At 43.4% G+C, this 19,048-nt stretch overlaps 1 protein-coding gene across 5 annotated transcripts; it reads left to right on the top strand.

The window, feature by feature from the left end:
- Nucleotides 1–6,403: 6,403 nt before the first annotated feature.
- On the top strand, nt 6,404–11,750 carry Rbm3 (RNA binding motif protein 3). Of its 5 annotated transcripts, XR_009056491.1 has the most exons (8): nt 6,404–6,518; nt 7,078–7,194; nt 7,397–7,503; nt 8,139–8,244; nt 8,336–8,429; nt 8,744–8,833; nt 9,163–10,703; nt 11,520–11,747. XR_009056491.1 is itself a non-coding variant. In XM_057760320.1 (7 exons), exons 2-6 carry the CDS (start codon nt 7,092–7,094, stop codon nt 8,802–8,804), a joined length of 468 nt encoding a protein of 155 aa, XP_057616303.1. In that variant the 5' UTR covers nt 6,404–6,518; nt 7,078–7,091; the 3' UTR covers nt 8,805–8,829; nt 9,163–11,750. The 5 variants fall into 5 exon arrangements, 4 of the variants coding, with proteins under 4 accessions (XP_057616303.1, XP_057616301.1, XP_057616300.1 ...); XM_057760320.1 differs by having other exon boundaries at nt 8,747–8,829; nt 9,163–11,750; XM_057760318.1 differs by having other exon boundaries at nt 8,747–8,833; nt 9,163–11,750.
- Nucleotides 11,751–19,048: the final 7,298 nt, after the last annotated feature.

The following is a 19,048-nucleotide window of genomic DNA, read 5'->3' as shown; positions in this document are numbered from 1 at the left end:
ACAGCTCCAAGTACTGATATTTAAAGGGTCATACAAGCCAATTCTGTGTATGACAGCTTGGACCTTAGAATGCCAAACGAATCCATCCTGTGAGCAGGAGGCTTGGGCTCTGAAAGGCAGAAACCTCTATTCTTTCTCTATGATACTTAGACTTTCTGGTCCATTCTAAGATAGCAAGTGATATAAGCGGCTAAAACCACTACTAGAGAAACTACAGAGGAAAACAAGTTCCAGGGCTGACAAGGTGGCTCAGTGGGTACAGGTGTTTGCCACCCAGCCTGATAAGCTGAGTTTGATGCCCAGGACTCACATGGTGAAAAGAGAACTGACTCCTGCACATTTCCTCTGACCTCCACATGTACCCCCCCATTACACAAAATGCATAATCTAATAAAAAAGAGGTTTCTTTAGAGCCAGGCAGACGTGGCACAAACTTTAATCCCAGCACTCGGGAGGCAGAGGCAGGTGGCTCTCTGAGTCCACCCTGGTCTTTAGAGCAAGTTTCAGGACAGCCAGGGCTATGCAGAGAAATTCTGTCTCAGAAAACCAAAAACGTACATGTATATATTGTTATGTATATTATACATATGTATTTGATATTTGTGTGTATATAATATATAAATATACACATGCATAAAATACAAATATATTTTATATGTATATATACATACATATATAATATATACATATATTCACCTTGTAGACCAGGCTGGCCTCAAACTCAGAGATCTGCTTGCCTCTGCTTCCTGAGTACTAGGATTAAAGGTATGGACCACTACCACCCAGTTATTTTTTTTTTAAAGACAACATGGGTTCCAGAAATTGTAGCCCAATTCTGAGACCCATGAGGACATAAAAAGCAGTCTTTTTTCTTTTTAATAGCAATCTTTCTTTTATTCAACTTTTTAAAATTATTTGCTTTTAATACAGTGCTGTTTTGCCGGCATGTCTGTGTGAGAGTGTTGGAGTTACTAGAACCAGAGTTACAGACAATTGTGAGCTACCATGTGGGTGCTGAAAATTGAACCTGGGTCTTTTGGAAGAGCAGCCAGTGCTCTTAACTGCTGAGCCATCTCTTTAGCTCCATAGTAGGCAGTCTTGAACTGGTATGTTTTGAGAAACAGGTGGCTGGAGGCAGCAAATACAGTCTATGTTAGGGGAAAATGCAACTTATTATGGCTCCTACCCTTTCTCCGTGTTGCGTTGGAGAAGTTTTTGCCTGTTCTCTCTTACTGAAGAAATCCAGTGGATAAAGGCTCTTGCTGGAGGACCAGAATTCTAAACCCAGGACCCACAAGGTAGGAGAGAACATTACTTCCTGAAAGTTGTCCTCTGATGTCAACATGTGTTCTCTCTCTCTCTCTCTCTCTCTCTCTCTCTCTCTCTCTCTCTCTCTCTCTCTCTCCCTCCCTCCCTCCCTCTCTCCCACACTCCCTCCCTCTCTCCCACACTCCCTATATCTCTCCATCTCTCATACACACACACAAAATTACAAGACAGTGAAGATTCATACAGATAAGGAAGGTATGTCTACCACAAACACATTTTAAGCTTGAGATATAGAGAGCTATAGATACAGTAATATTGATATATGTGTATCAGTTCTCTCTTAATTGCTTCCTATTGCTATATTGATAAAGACCATGGGCAAAAGCAACTGAGGAGGAAAGGGTTTATTTCACCTTACAGTTTTCATCATGAAGGAAAATCAGAGCAGGCACTTGGAGCAGGAACTGACGCAGAGCTTCCCGAGAGGAAGGGATGCTGCATTATTAGTCAGGGTTCCCTGGAGTCACAGAATTTAGGGATTAATCTCTCTATATAAAGAAGGGGATTAGAATGGTTTACAAGCTGCAGCCCAACAATGACTGGCTGGGAATGGAAAGTTCAAGAACCCAGTAGTTGCTCAGTCCGCAAAGCTGCCAGTCTTAGCTGGTCTTCCGCATATGCTGGAGTCCTGAAGAAATAGGCCCTGATGTTAGTAAAGGAATGGTCTTGCTAGCAAGGTGAAGGCAAACAAAGAACAAAAACTTCCTTCTTCCACATCCTTATACAGGCTTCTAGCAGAAGGCATGGCCCAGATTAAAGGAGTGTCTTCCCACCTCAAGACCCAGACACGTATCTTCCAGCCTCAAGATCTAAATTAGAAGTGGACCTTCCAGCCGGGCGGTGGTGGTGCACGCCTTTAATCCCAGCACTCGGGAGGCAGAGGCAGGCGGATCTCTGTGAGTTCGAGACCAGCCTGGTCTACAAGAGCTAGTTCCAGGACAGGCTCCAAAACCACAGAGAAACCCTGTCTCGAAAAAACCAAAAAAAAAAAAAAAAAAAAAAAAAAAAAAAAAAGAAGTGGACCTTCCTACTTCAAATTAAGCAAAACTTCCCCTACTGGTGTGCCCTCCATTTTGGATCTAGTTCATTCCAGATGTGCTCACATTGTCAACCAAGAGTAGCCATCACAGCTTTTTACTGGCTTGTTCTCTATGCCTTGTTAAGCTCATACAACCTAGAACCATCTGCCCAGGGATGGCACTGCCCACTGTGGACTGGGCCCTCTTTCCATCAATCATTTTACAAGAAAATGTGCCGTAGGCTTGCTTACAGGCCAATCAAATGGAAGCATTTTCTCATACGGGGTTCCCTCTGCCCAGATGACTTTTATCAAGTTGACCAAAACAAAACAAAACAAAACAAAAAAACCCAATATATAACTTAAATGGGAAATGTGCCTTTTATATAACAGTTAAAAACTTAGATACCAAGTTTTTAGGGCACAAAGAGCATCAATATTAAAGGTTGCAGGTGTGGCTAAGTGTTAGAATATTTGCTTAGAATGTACAAGCCCACTTAGAGCCTCAGCACTACGAAAAGTTGTGCGTGTGTATGTGTGTGTGTGTTCTCTAACCATATGTAATGAAACTAGCAATAACAAGACACTAGAAAAAAATAACTCCCAGTTTTGAGACACTAATCCTTAGATGAAAGACAAAATAAGATAATGAAAGTATTGCGTGTAAAATTTGTGGAGCAAAGAAAATTTGATTAATAGAAGAAAATATATAGTTTTAAACACATTCATCAAGAAAGAAAGGAGGGGCTGGAGAGATTCCTCAGTGGTTAAGAGCAATGGCTGCTCCTCCAGAATTCAATTCCCAGCACCCACATGATGGCTCACAAGCGTCTATAACTCCAGTTCCAGTGGATCCAGTGCCCTCTTCTGGTCCCTATAAACACCAGATACATATGATGCACGGACATGAATGCAAGCAAGACACCCATACACATAAAAATAAATACATTTTTTTTTTTTTTGGTTTTTTGAGACAGGGTTTCTCTGTGGTTTTTGGTTCCTGTCCTGGAACTAGCTCTTGTAGACCAGGCTGGTCTCGAACTCCCAGAGATCCGCCTTCCTCTGCCTCCCAAGTGCTGGGATTAAAGGCGTGCGCCACCACCGCCCGGCTAAATAAATACATTTTTAGTTTTATGTTTTAAAGGAGCCACACATGGCAGCTCACACCTGTGGTCCCAGCTCTCATGGAACTAAGGCAGGAGGACTTTTGTGCCTTAAAGGACAACTTGCGCTAGATAGTGAGTTCCAGGACAGCAATACATTACATGAGTTCCATTACATAGCAATACATGAAGGAGGAAGAGAGAAAGAAAAATAGATGATCTAAGCATTCAACCCAAGAAATCAAGTGAAGCTTGGCCTTTAATTCTAGCTCTTGGAAAACAGGATCGCCATGAGTTTGAGGCTGTCCTGGGCTACGCGAGACCCTGTCTCAAAGAAAAACAAAAGCTGGGTGTGGTAGTACATGTCTTAAATCTTAGTACTTGGAAGAAAGAAGCAGGGCAGATCTCTGTAAATTTGAGGCCAGTTTGGTCTATATAGCAAATTACTGGTCTGTAGCATGAATAAAAAAAAAACCCAGAGACAGATATTGGAGTTTAACTTGAAGATCAGAAAAGCAAAGCAGTCAAGCCTCTAGAGGTCTCTTATCTCTATCAAATATTCAGACTGAAAAAGAGCGAGTTCCTGTCTTATCCTGCCTTATATTCCTCTCTAGTGCTAGATTATAGACGTGCACCACCACCGCCGGCCTGTAAGGCTAACTAGTGTGGCTGCTGGGATTAAAGGTGTGTGCCACCACTGCCTGGCCTGTATGGCTCGCTGTATGACTAGGTGGCTGTTTTGCATTCTGATCTTCAGGTAAGCTTTATTTATTAAAACACAAATGAAATATTACTACACTGGTCAGCTGGGGTTACATAGTAAGACCCTTCCCCAAAAGTAAAATAAAATCCACAGTGATCTCCAGTGTTATCCCAGAGACTGAATCAGGAGGATGACTTGAGCCCAGGAGTTTGAGGCCCCCTTAGGAAGTTAGCAAGATCCCAGTTCAAAATATAAATAAAGTTGGTCATGCACATCTGTAGTGCTAGGCAGGAGGATGGAGAGTGTGAAGCTATCCTGGGCTATGTAGTGAGTTCCAGGCCAACCTGGAATACATAAAGAGACCCTGTCTTTAAATAAAAGAAAGACATTTCACGCTCCTTGTTAGGAAGGTTCTGGTGATGTATTAGTCTTTACTTTTTTGTTTGTTTGTTTTTTGTTTTTCGAGACAGGGTTTCTCTGTAGCTTTGGAGCCTGTCCTGGAACCAGCTCTTGTAGACCAGGCTGGCCTTGAACTCACAGAGATCCGCCTGCCTCTGCCTCCCGAATGCTGGGATTAAAGGTGTGCACCAGCACCGCCCAACCCAAGGTGCCAAATCTTAGTGGGAGCAGCATCAGTGTGCAGATAGCTTAAAACCACAGATAATATCATGGTATTATTCCCAGGATCTTTACATAAAATACAATCCCCCAAAAACCGCCCAATTTCTGTTTGCTTGTTTCAATACAGGGTCTCACTATGTAGCTAAAGTTATTTTGGAACCTGTTAAAAGCCTCAACTTCACAATCCTGCTTCAGTTTTCTGGCGCAATGGCACAGTAAAAACCAGACACAGTTCTCCCTTCTGCTGGGATATAAGTCAAGGAACTTTCACATACTAGGAAAGCACTCTACCACTGAGCTAAACCCTATACAAGGGTCGAGGACCTTAAACTAAAAGCTAACAGAATAAGGTGTAGATGAGTATCTTTGGGACTTGGCAGGGAAAGGATTTCTTTAAAAAAAAAAAAAAAAAAAAAAACAGAGAAGTTGGTTGTGATTCCAGCACTGGAGAAGCTGAAGCAAGAGCTTTATGAGTTTCAAGCTGTCCTGAGCACAGTGAGGTGTAGCTTATAGGGTGAGAAATGATTAAATCAAAAATTAAATGTATTTAACTAAGGATACTACTTAAAATTTAATAACACTGTGATCCCTGAAAATCCCTGAGAAATAAGGAATAAGCCTAACAGGAACCATAGGTGAATAGCATCTGAAGGTTAACAGATCTATTTGTGTTAGGGTTGGTGGTGGAGTGGGGGACAGGCCTTTACAATTTTGAACAAATTCATTCTATGAGTGAAAAATGTAGAGTCCCTGAAGGCAAGCAAGTTATTATTAGACACTTGAAGGCCGGGAAAGACCAAATTGTCAGGCAGTGGACTCAGACACTACATGCTTTGGATTTCACTACGCATTGCAAAACTCAGTCTTTTGGATCAAGAGTATTACCCTGAATAGAGAGCAAAATTGATTCTGTGGGTTGCATTTGCATGCAGCCTTTGACGACAAAATACCTGTTTTGCTGAAGCTCTGTCAGGCTTAAAGAGGCTATCAGATAAGGATGCGAGCTGAAGTTGGAGTTGAGAAGGACATCAAGGGAAAGGGTCCCATAACATGGCTAGGTGCTGGGCAGATGATAAAGGGGTAATAGGGGTTAATCCCTCAGAAATGTACGGTCTGACATCAAGAACTCTGAAGGAGTTTAGGGACATGGAGGAATAAAACATTGGGCCCTTGAGGGATACGAGGTTAAAGGAGTAGAAAAGAATTTAATTGGGGATCTTGCTGTCTGGAGCCGGGAGAGGTTCCGAGAAGAAGAAAGCTAGGGGCGTGAGCGCAGGTTATCATTAAAATCTAAAAGAGAAAAATAAAAAAGAAAAGAATTTAATTAAGATTGATTGCTGTTCATTGGCACTGATTTACTGTCAACTAAGACTTCCTATCAAAGGAGAGAGATGACGTCAGGGAGGAAAAGGCTATTTGGATCAAACCGTTTGTAGAAGGAAATGGGGGCCAAATCTAAGCTAGTACGGACGCGCTTACTTTAGGATGCACTGCGCATGTCAGAAAGTTCGTCTCTATTCCCGGAAGCGGCAAGGCGAATTGCTTCCTCCGCCTTCCTCTCCCTTTACCCAACCCCCCGCTGACCTTAACCAATGAGCACTCACGCCGGGGCGCGCTGGGGCACGTTCTGTGACGAGTCGGCTACGCACGCTTTATCAGGCGTCTTCCCGCGCGACTGCCTCTCTGTTCTCCCGGTTCCTCAGAGCCTGCTGTGTCTCCGGCCTTTTGGCTTTTAATTTTCCAGGTAAGCACCGTTTGTTTCGCGCACAGTGGCCGTCCCTCGCCTCAATTTCCTTGTCGGCAGGGGCGGGAGGCGAGAGTAGGAAGACTGGCGGCTGACGAGTTGGCTTGAGCTTCTCCAAGGAGGGCGAGTCCCAGGTTCGAGGGAGGAAAAAAAAAAAACCAAACTCCCAATTGGGAGACAGGCGTGCTGCATCCGAATGGGAGGCTGGGTTGGTGGCGGCAGTGACCACGCGACAGTCTATGCCGACAATCTGCCGGCTGGCGTTTCCCACGTGACCGCCGCCATCTTGTTCTGCGGGGAAAGAGGAAATGCAATGCTGTTGTAGGCCTGCACGACCGTTCAAAATGACGGGTGTGGTGGCATGGGATGTGGGCATGCGCAGTAGCGGTCGTCAAATGGCGGACGGGTTCGTTCTGCTTATTCCCGCCTTTTCTGCTCCTGAGTCTCTTTCCATTTTATTTATTGTTCTTAACCCGCATTCTGTGTTCGCTGTAATTCTCAGTCTTCCGGCGTTTGACATCTCACTATTTCCCCAATATTCCACATGCTCTCCCTATAGGATTTACATTCGCCATGTCTTCTGAAGAAGGGAAACTCTTCGTTGGAGGGCTCAACTTCAATACCGATGAGCAGGCACTCGAAGACCACTTCAGCAGCTTTGGGCCTATCTCTGAGGGTGAGCCGTGATCACGGGTTGAGGGTTGCCGGATAAGAGCTAGTATAGTCTGGGGGTTATAATTATAACCTTAACTTCCCATGTTTCTAAGGTAAAGTTAGGCTGAGAAAAGTCTAATGGGATACAGGACTTGGGTGGGTGGCCATTGCTTGCCACTTAAGTGTTAGGGCGTTAACATTTACATTTCTGCCCCTTCTTCCAGTGGTTGTTGTCAAGGACCGGGAGACTCAAAGATCCCGGGGTTTTGGCTTCATCACCTTCACCAACCCGGAGCATGCCTCAGACGCCATGAGAGCCATGAATGGAGAGGTGAGGCCTCCTGCCTGCAGAGAAGCCTTCTCCCTGTCTGCCACTTTCTCCATTCTTTCTGTTTTCCCTCTGTCTGCCAGGGGCAGCGTGGCCACGAAGCCCCGCAGTGTCCACTCACAGGAGCATGACATGCCTTCTGTTCTAGGGGGTGGAGGGCAGCGGCACACAGAGCCGGGCTGCCTGGGAGGCGACGACTGGTCCTGCATGAGGCCGAGAAGCCACCTGTGGATGGTTGACCTGCCCTGGGCTTAGGTAGTAGAGTCTGCAGACCTGTGGGCCTGGCCCGGAGAGGACCTCGTGAGTCTTCTGGGATGGACTCTGAAGCCTCAAACCAAGAGAGGTGTCTAGCCCTAATAGTCGGGCAGCTTAGAGGAGTGGGGAGGAGAACTCAGCCTGATTCAGTCAAGATGTAAGTAGTAGCAGGGGAGCACGGTGGATTCAGGTCGTTTGTGGGATTCTGTAGCTCCTGGTGCAGCTACTCTGGTCAGAGGAGCTTGTTTGGAACGTGGCACCCAGAATTTGGTGCCCAGCAGGAAATTCTGGGCTCTTGTCCACCTGCCTGTGCCCATTCTTCTTTGTCTCTACTCTGACTGACTGACAGGCCTTCCTTGTGTCTGTCTCCTTCCCACACCTAGTCTCTGGATGGGCGCCAGATCCGTGTGGACCATGCAGGCAAGTCTGCCCGGGGAACCAGAGGGGGTGCCTTTGGGGCCCATGGGCGCGGTCGCAGCTACTCTAGAGGTAAGTGCTGTGGTGACTTGATTATGAGATGAGGTAGAAAGCTATTTGTTAGCCTGTATCTGAACAACTGCTCCTAAATCTTTGCGTGTAGGTGGTGGAGACCAGGGCTATGGAAGTGGAAGATACGACAGTAGACCTGGAGGATATGGGTACGGGTATGGCCGGTCTAGAGACTACAGTGGCAGGTGGGTACTGAGAGACTAGGATACCGCTGGTACCAGTATTCTTAATAATTCTGTAGCCTAATATTCATACCCGGCTTATGCTGAAAATGGTACTTTTCACTAGTGCTCATATATTTTATGTGTTCTGTTTATACCTTTTATTGTGTTGTGTTCCTTGGATGTAACAAAAATAATCACCCGGCTTATTCCAGGGCCTAATTTAATCTTCCATCACCACAAAAAGCTTCTATTATGAAATGGACATGTATAGTTTTTTAATGTTACTTTCTGCCATGTAGAATACATTCCTGTAAATCAATCCCGCTTTTTCCCAGAAGCCAGGGTGGTTATGACCGCTATTCAGGAGGAAATTACAGAGACAATTATGACAACTGAGATGGGGCATGCATGCACACATAATGTAGGTGAGACCTAAATATTGGTACTGAGTCAAACTGTTCATCAAACCCTCCTGTCCTGACCCTTTTGTTTTTCTTCTGGCCACAATACCCTTTACCTTGGTATCTTAACCTGTCTATCAACACCATTTGACTGCTCTTGCTGTTTGGTGCATGCCAGAGCTAGTTGTGGGGTGGGGGGCTGGGGGTGTCCTTAAAGTAATCTGCTCTGTGGGTTGGGGCATGGTAGAAACAAAGAGGTGGTGTGCAGCATCTTTAGCAACTCTGGGAGGTGAGCATGTTATCAACCTGTTTCTTCCTGACATCAAAATTCTACCCCTTCTTACTATTCTCAGATACACAAGGAATAACACTTCTGATCCAGGATCGTCCTTCCAAATTGCTGTATTTATAAAGATTTTTGGAGCTGCGCTGAAACATCTGTTTTAGTACATCAAGTTCTATTTTTGAATTGAGCTCCCAACGTAGTTTGATAAAGACCTCTTAGAAAGCTCCATGTGTGTAAACATATTTTTCCTTTTAAAGACAAATTTTAAGACATTGGTTATGGTACCAATATTTTTCCTTTATGTCCAAAAAAAGTTTTATTTCTGGCCAGAAAGGTAGTCAAGCTAATGTTTTGAAAATTAATATGTATTTAGGGACATTTTTAAAATAGTTGTACACAATGTTTATTACGGCCAGAAAGTGATTTCTGAATGTACCTATGAGCAATCTGAATCAAGATCATGACTACCTAGAGATGTTTTTTTTATTCAAGGTCACTGTCCTGGTTATATAGAAGAGCTTCTTTAAAATGTTTGTGAATGTCATTTTTTTAATACTGGAAGAAAAGATATTCTGTTGTGTTTGATGTGTTTAGGATGTCCTTTATGGAGCTAATTAAAACATGAAACCTGAACACAAATCAATATTGATAATGGTTTTTCCTTATTCAACACAGTTTACATTTTAGAACTAGAGGCAAGGCAGGTGGATGGAAGCTTGGAAATGTAGTGGTTCGGGCAGGAAAGTAAAGTTTAGATTCTGGGTGTTCCCTTATGACTAGAACTGGGTTTTCTTTCACAACTTTTGTTTCCTTAAGTTTACTTTTCCTAGCACAAGGTGTACCCTACGTGCAGAATTGTCCTGAGAGCATAAGCACGATTATCTCATGATGTGGGATACACAATACAGTGCATTTTCCTTATATGATGGGGGGTGTGGGGATAGAGGTATACTGAACAACTTTATGTCAGGCATAAAGGAAACCTGGTTAGAAAACTGATTAAAGGAAGTTCAGGGTGGATTCAGAGTCCTGAGTTCACGTGTGGGCTCTACTACTCCCTGTTCTTGGTGAGTCATTTGACTCCTGTTTTCCATAGCATAGAGTGTTCCACATCTGGGGAGGAAACTCAAATGACTTAAGTATATAAGGCCACTGAATACAGTCACAGAGGTTGTCTTAAATGACAAGCCATTTGTGGCTCTTTATCATTAATTTTTTTGGAGGGGGTGTCTAACGTTAGCCACATAGTTCTGCCTCTAATCTTTAGTGAAGCTTCTTTTGGATCCCATGAGTGTTAGTCCTCTATTCCAAGTTAGGATGGGAAAATCAGTTCTATCCATGGTTTCACCTGGCTAATACTGAGCCAAATAGCACCAGGTTGCAGACTTCAGAATGTTATTCTAAACATTGCTTCATCCTTGGCCTGGAGGCATTACCTCTGGTCTCACTCAACTAACAGGACAGGCCTCAAAGATGCTTCTTTCTCCCACACAAATGGTCATGAATTTGCTTTGGCAGGTGGATGAAGACTCAGGAACTTCCCAGAATTCTGCCTCACCCACTGAGCCAGGCCCAGATTATGGGGCATTGTGGCTAACCCCCCACCAGGTGGGTACTTGGTCTGAGGAAGCATTCTATGCTGGGCCTTTGGGGAAGAAAGGTGGTGGGAACTGCCTTGAAGGTGGGGGGGTGGGAAGGAAATGTACTCAGTGTCACCTGAGGTAGTATTTCATAATCAACCATAAAATGACTTCAGCTGAGTGATTTTTCTGTGGGAGGGTGTCTGTATATGATCAACAAAGGCCATAAATAAAATAAGCCTCCGATTCTATAACAGTTGCTCCACTTTCCAGATAGCGAACTGTATTGTAATAATTTAGCTGTGGAAAGTCTATGTCTCAGTGCTAATTGATGTGAGGCAAAGGGCCCAGAAGGCCCACTGCAGAACAGAGTTTGGTAAAACTCAGATTTGAGGTTCAAAACTCAAATCCCCCCATGTAAGGGCTTGGACCTAGAGTCAAAATAGCAAATGCCATAGTCAAAGCACCTTGGTGCTGGAATTATAGGAATGTAATATACCATTCTGGGGATTGAGCCTATGGCTTGTTGCACACTAGGATAGCTGCGTTCTATGAACTGAGCTATATCTCCTTCCAGCTTCCAAAAATAGTATTTCTAGGCCCTGCTTCTCAGTTTTCAGCTTTTAAAATGGAAACTGCATTTATCAGTAGGTTGGGTTTAAATGGAAAAGTGTCTAAAACGGACATGCCCCTTGCCCACATTTTACATTGAGGGGATGTAGACTGTATTCTATTTTTTCCAAAGGCATTGGATGAAAGTAAGTTCTGTGATTACTTAAGGCATGTGAAAACATTTGGTGATAATTAACTGATATCCTGATTTTGCCTGTTTATCAAAATGAAGCCTCCTAGGCCCTTCTCAGCTGCAAGCCTCTCCCCTTCTTCAGCGAAGGCTATCCCTTATTTTCAATTCATGGTTCACAAAGATCTAAAATATACTTCAGGAGGTAAGACCGGACAAGGGTGTTTGTAACCATTACCTACTTAGCATGATTACAGTAAGGCTCTTAATGGTGGTTTTTGAGGAACTGCCCTAGATCCTGTAGATTAAAAGGTGGGACTTTACCTTGTTAAATAGTGAAATCCTAAATAAAGCTTTCTTAATATGCTGGTGTTTTTTATTTGGGGGACGGTTTTGCTGGAGGGAGGTTGAATTGAAGGCAAGGCCTTGGTATGTGTGAAACCTGTCGTGTTACTAATCTGTACTGTATGAATGGAAAATCATCAGGAATTGGGTTTCTTTTTTTTTTTTTTTTTTTTTTGTTTCTGGTTTTTCGAGACAGGGTTTCTCTGGCTTTGGAGCCTATCCTGGAACTAGCTCTGTAGACCAGGCTGGTCTCTGCCTCCCAAGTCCTGGGATAAAAGGCCTGTGCCACCACTGCCTGTGTAAAACTTTCTAGTACTAACCAGCAGGGAGAAACCTGATCAGTACCAACTAGATTCCTCCCTGTCCTGGTATCTTCAGCAAAAGGGTCTTACCAAGAACAATGGCAAAGACTTGCATTGTTGTTGGGGCAGGTTCTGTGTACATTCCTGTGAGTTTGGGTTTTTTTTTTTTGTTTTTGTTTTTGTTTTTTTTTTCGAGACAGGGTTTCTCTGTGGCTTTGGAGCCTGTCCTGGAACTAGCTCTTGTAGACCAGGCTGGTCTCGAACTCACAGAGATCTGCCTGCCTCTGCCTCCCGAGTGCTGGGATTAAAGGCGTGCGCCACCACCGCCCGGCCTTTTGTTTTTATTTTGATACAGGGTTTCTCTGTAGCTTTAGATCCTGTCCTGGAACTCATTCTATAGACTAGGTTGGCCTCAAACTCAAAGAGATCCATCCGCCTGCCTTTGTCTCCCGAGTGCTGGGATTAAAGGCATGTGCCACCACTGCCTGGCTCCCCTGTGAGTTCTTTATGTGGTTCAGATTTGTTCATGAACCTTTATTGATTATCCTGTGTATGTGTGCGTCCTGTGACATACATGTATATGAAGGTTGGAGGAAAATGTGGAGTGGGTAGGCCTCAGGAATTGAACCCAGGTCATCAAGCGTGGCAGCAAGTTCTTGCCTGCTAGGCCATCTCAATGGTCTGTAACTTGTCTGTATGGGGATGGGACACCCATGCCAACATACATATGGAGGGCAGAGGAATTTAATCAGTTTAACTTGCACCACGTGGCTTCATAGACTCAAACTCGGGTCTTAGGAAATCCTTTTACGGAGTTCACAGGCCTAAAAACCTCAAAACTTTAGAAATTTCCCTTGTGATGGTTGCTATGGTGGGGTTAGAAAACAGGATTTTACTCATCCTAATCAAGTGGTATATGTAAGTTTAACGAAAAACCAAAAAAAAAAAAAATTTTCCATAAAGTATCCCCAGGACTTTGGGGGCTGAAGCAGTAAAATCCCTAGGTTTAAAGCAAGAAGCTAATGAAAAGTATTAAGGAATAGCATTTCTCCACCACAGTGGAATGTGATGGATAACTCGTATTTCTCCCATTCTTTTCACGTGTGTCTCCTAAAGCCCTCAAGGGGATGGGGAAATGCTTCCATCTGGAAAGGTTCACTGTGTAAGCATAACAACTGAGTTTGGGTCACATAAACAAGGCATAGCTGGGTACACCTAATCCTAACACCAGGGAGGTAGAAACAATCCTGCTTTCTGGCTAATTTAAGCTCACAAATTTGATGAGAGCACCTGTCTCAAAAAACCTGATCCTAAAGTACAGGAGTTGTGTTGTCAGCCCTAAAATATATGCATATGAGTAACATGCACATTTGATTTGGAAAAGGGCGAAAAATAAAATTTAAGGGATCGTGTATGATGAAATTACTAGATTTTTTTGCCTCTGCACATAAGTGGTTATGAACGTATATGCTCATCTGGTTTCTTTAGGAAAATGACAGAAGTCCTACCATCCAACCAAGCCTGGTACCCTTCAATCCCAGTAATCTGTGATGACAGGCTACATAATATACCATTTAGGAGTAGGAAGCCTGAAGTAGGTCGGGGTAATGCCTAAGAGGAGTGTGAAGAAAGCCCTAGGACATTGATTTCTTACAAAATTGGAGTACATTCTAAACTACTGAGCAAGCATCTGAGATCGGATGAGACAAATGTAAGGGGGCTGGGGATATGCAGAGGGAGAGCACTGCTAGCTGGCTACCAGAGGCCCGTAATTTTGATGGTCCAGAATAAGGAACTGTCTAATTTGGTTATTTGAATGCTGATTCATTGGTCTGCATCTGTGGTTGTGACTAGTGAACCCTTTCAGGCTTCAGCTTTCTCATCTTTAAAATGCAACACAGGCCGGGCGGTGGTGGCGCACGCCTTTAATCCCAGCACTCAGGAGGCAGAGGCAGGCGGATCTCTGAGTTCGAGACCAGCCTGGTCTACAAGAGCTAGTTCCAGGACAGACTCCCAAACCACAGAGAAACCCTGTCTCGAAAAAAACCAAAATAAATAAAATGCAACACAGCTGAGTGTGATGGTGCATTGTAATATCAGCTGCTAGAGAGGCAACAGTATTCATCGGAGCCATCTTGGATTATGCAGCAAAAGTTTGTGTGAAAGTGAGGAGTTAAAGGCATTTGTTGTTCTGGTAGAGATACTGAGTTCATTTCCAAATTTTTGTGCCCTCTTCTGAACTTCATAGGCACCACTCATGCATATGGCATGCATACAAGCAAAATGCCGTACACAAGTCTATAATCTTTTTTGATTTTTTTTGAGACGGTTTCTCTGTGTAACAGCCCTAGCTGACCTGGCACTAGCTCTGTAGACCATTCGGGCCTCGAACTCAAAAGAGCCACCTGCCTCTTACCTCCCAAGTGTTGGGACTAAAGGCATGCGCCACCACCAAATAACTAGATGGAGTTATATTTCATACTTGTCTCCTTAAGGCTATGATAGATAAGAGAAATGTAGTGAGGGCTCAAGCTGGTCAGATCCTTTAATCTTAGGGATGTGGTATGTGAGTGTGCAGAGTAGATAGATCTGAGTTTGAGGCCAGAGAGGGCTACACAGAATATGTGTCTACAAAAAAAAGTAAGGCTTGGACTGATGACAACTGAGTGGTGCCTATCATAGGAAAATGTGCTAACATTTGTAAAGTGTCCCAAACAATTCTGCTGAACTAGTGAATGAAAATTTTTCTCTAGGTGGGATGTAGTGGCACACACCTTTAATCCCAAGATCTGGGAGGCAAAAGCAGGTGAATCTGAGTTTAGGGCCAGCCTAGTCTACACGCAAGTTCTAAAATAGCCGGGGCTATACAGAAACTCAGTCTCAAAAAACAAAGAATTCAGTATCTCCTAATTGCACCACAGTTCTGTTGCTCTTTCCATTTTGGGACCATTCCATGGTTCTCAAGCCGCCTAGGTAGGCTTGCCTTCAAATAATGTACCACGCTGTCCCCTAAAGTTAGTAAATTTCAGCCAGTGATTGTCATGAGAACTACGCAGTCACTCCCCTCTTCTAGTGCAGTCCTATGCTTTTCTTTGCATTCTTAAGCTTTGCAGGTCAAACAGGCAGGAAAGATGAAGGGAGATGAAGGGAAGGTGAATCTGGATGATAAATGACCTCTTGCATCAGTGGAATTTTATTGTCATGAGCATTATCTTCAAAAAGAGTTGTGGCTTACCTGTCTTCAATCTACTTTGCCTGTGATCTTAACTCATCTTACAGTAAAACTGTCCTGGATCCTGATTAAAGTCAGTAGGGCTTGAAAGTCCCAGTCGACTTGAGGAGCTCTTTTAAGTCTCACTCATGACCCCCAGGAGCTGCTTCTCCTAACTTTATACATGCAAAATTGAGACTCCCTCAAATTCTCACTGGCCATTAAGGCAATTAAATCTGCCTCTTTCTTTTAAGTACCAACTAACTGCCCCTCATCAGTTTGTTAAACTCTTATATAGTATCGTGACAGCAAGTAAATGATTTAAAAATTGGAGAGAGCTCAGGGGTTAAGAGCACTGCCTGCTGTTCCTGAGGTCCAGAGTTCAATTCCCAGTGACCACATAGTGGCTCACAACCATCAGTAATGATAACTCGTGCCCACTTTTGGCGTAGCAGGGATACATGCCAGCAGAACACTGTACATTATCTTTTTTTTAATAAGATGTGGTGACTCAGGTTAAGAGCATCGCTTGCTCTTCCAAAGGTCCTGAGTTCAATTTCCAGCAACCACATGGTGGCTCACAACCATCTGTAATGAGGTCTGGTGCCCTCTTCTGGCCTGCAGATGTACACACAGAATATTGTGTACATAATAAATATTTTTTAAAAAAAAAAAAAATAGATGTGGTGGCTCACACCTTTAGTACCAACGCTCAGGAGGCAGAGACGGGATCTCTGACCTCTGTGGAGTGTGGAGGCCAACCTGGTCCACACAATGCATTCCAGTATAGCAAGAGCTACTTAATAGACCCTGCCTCAAAAAAAAAAAAAAAAAAAAAAAAAAAGACGGGGGGCATGCCTTTAATCCCATTACTAGGGATGCAGAGGCAGTTAGGTCTAAAAAGTGACTTCTAGGGTAGCCAAGGCTGCACAGAGAAACTCTGCCTCAAAAAACCAATAAATGAATGAATTAATGAAGGAAGAAAGAAATGGAAAGGAAGTGTGTGTTTGTGTGTGAGTGCCTATAGAGACCAGAAGAGGGCATTAGCTTCCCTAGAGCTGGAGTCCAGGGAATTATAGGCTGCCTGACATCATGAGTTTAATTTGGTAAATAAAAGCAGCAAACCCACTCTTAAATGCTGAGCCATCTCTCCAATCCCTAAAAACTGAATATTGAAGAGTAAGTGTAAGAGGTGGTTGTTATTGATATGACCTCTGCAACTGAAATACCTTGACACATGTGCAGTTAAATTTCATTAAAAACAACAGAAGCACAGTGGTGGCGCATGCCTTTAATCCAAGAACTCGGGGGTCAAAGCAGGTGGGTCTCTATGGGTTTGAGACAAGCCTGACCTACAAAGATAGTTCCAAGATAGCTAGGGCTGTTCACACTGAGAAACCCTTTCTTGAAAAAAAACAAAAAAAAAATGTGAATATAGGTGATAAAACTGAAAGGACCATGGGTGAGGGAGAAGAGTTGTTAAGGAAAAGGGTTACTGGGCAAGGAAGGGTACAGGAGGAAGCAGGTATTGGGGAGAAGCCAAAAGGAGTAGTCAAGAAAATTTATATTAACTTTCTGGGTGTGAATACCACATGTGTGCAGGTGCCCTGAGAGACCAGAAGTGGACAATGGCTCCTTTGGAACTGGAGTTCTAGGCAGTTCTGAGCCACATGATTTGGGTGCTGGGATTTGAACTCAGGTACTCTACAAGAGCAACAGTACTCTTGACCACTGAGCCATCTTCCTAGCCCCCAGGGGAAAAATTATATTTGAAAGTGCTATAATAAAGCTTAATATATTTATGCTAATTTTAAATTAGCCTAACCATGATAGTCAAAAATTAGCATCTATTCCGAATATTAGCCAAAGCTTTACATGTATTGACTCATCTAACCTTCATACCTGTGAGACAGGTTTTCTTCAGATGGAGAGACTGAGTCACGAACAGGTTGTATGACTTGCCTGAGATGATCAGAAGAGCCTCTCCTAGTGCCCACGTTATACTGTCTTTTGAAAAACTACACTGCTGCTTAAAACAATAGCAAATGTTCACACAAAAGCTAACAAACCTTTTGCATTAATGACCAAGTCACACCCGATCCTATCATTAGATTGTGGTATCTAATCTGGAGCTTCCTGAGAGACACTCTCAAAAAGCGAAGGGCCAACAAGGTGGCTCAGTGGGGAAAGGCCCTTGTAGTCAAAGCTGAGGACGAGAGCTTGGTCCCCGAAACTCAAAACTGACAACTCTGTCATCCAGTGACGTCCACACATGCACTGTGGTATGGGTATCCCCTCCCAAATAAAGAAATGTGAAATTTAAAACACATTGATCATAGATAGCATTCTTTTTTTTTTTTTTTGGTTTTTTTTTTTTTTTTTTTTTGGTTTTTTCGAGACAGGGTTTCTCTGTGGTTTTTTGGAGCCTGTCCTGGAACTAGCTTACTTGTAGACCAGGCTGGTCTCGAACTCACAGAGATCCGCCTGCCTCTGCCTCCCGAGTGCTGGGATTAAAGGCGTGCGCCACCACCGCCCGGCGCATAGATAGCATTCTTTATGATAAAAAGAACATGAAAATATAGTGTGGATCACAGGTGAGGAGCAGTTAAGCAGAATATCACCCACTAATTCTCTGATGCTTTATATTTGCTCTATAGACTAGGAATGGTAACAATTCACAGCATTCCTATTCAGGTTTAATTGGCTGGGTGTGGTGATGAATAATGTAATCTTGGATACTTAGGAAGATTGTAAGGTTCAGACCAGCCTGAGAAATTTAGCAAGACTAAGACTCAAAAAAAAAAAAAAACAAAAAACAAAAGATCTGGGGCTTGGTGGCACAGTGTCTTTAATCCCATCAGTAGGGAGGTAAAAAACAGGAGGATCAGAAGTTTAAGGACATACTTAGTTGAAGGCCAGCCTGGACTACTTTTTGTTTCTGTGTTTGGCTGGTTATTTTTCTTTCTTAGCAACAGGGTTTCTCTGTGTAGCCCTGACTGTCCTAAAACTTGCTCTGTACACCAGGCTGGCCCTGAGATTTACCTGCCTCTGCCTCCTGAGTACTGGGATTAAAGACTTGAGCCAACACCAACCAACCTAAAATAATGCCAATCTTTTGTTCTCTTGTTTGTTTTTTGGTTTTTTTGAGACAAGGTTTCCTTGTAGCTTTGGAGTATGTCCTGGAATTCGCTCTGTAGTGTAGACCAGACTGGCCTTGGACTCAGATTGCCAGCACCTCCCCTCAAGTCTCTGCCTCCGAGTGCTGGGGCTAAAGGCTTGCACTGCCACCACCGCCTAGCTTAGCCTGGGTCCTATCCCCTGAGCTGTAAAAATATTAGATTAATACATGTAAACTACTTTTTTTTTTTTTTGGTTTGTTTTTTTTTTTTTTTTTTTTTTTTTTTGGTTTTTTCGAGACAGGGTTTCTCTGTAGCTTTGGTGCCCGTCCCGGAACTAGCTCTTGTAGACCAGGCTGGCCTCGAACTCCCAGAGATCCGCCTGCCTCTGCCTCCCGAGTGCTGGGATTAAAGGCGTGCGCCACCACCGCCCGGCACATGTAAACTACTTAAACATTATCCGGCACTTTGTCCAAGAAATATCTCTAGTATTGTGGTTTTTTTTTAATCTCTAGTATTGTTAAAGCTGTATTTTAGTAGTTATATTACAGAGGATATTTTACAACACTGATACAGTGACAAAGATATTGTCAATAGGATTCACCTATTTTTAAATTTTATTTGAGTTATCCATTTTTCCTGGATTCACCTATTTTT

The sequence above is a fragment of the Chionomys nivalis genome, chromosome X, assembly GCF_950005125.1.
Source record: "Chionomys nivalis chromosome X, mChiNiv1.1, whole genome shotgun sequence".
NCBI lineage: Eukaryota > Metazoa > Chordata > Mammalia > Rodentia > Cricetidae > Chionomys > Chionomys nivalis.
This window is presented reverse-complemented; position numbering and strand designations above follow the sequence as displayed.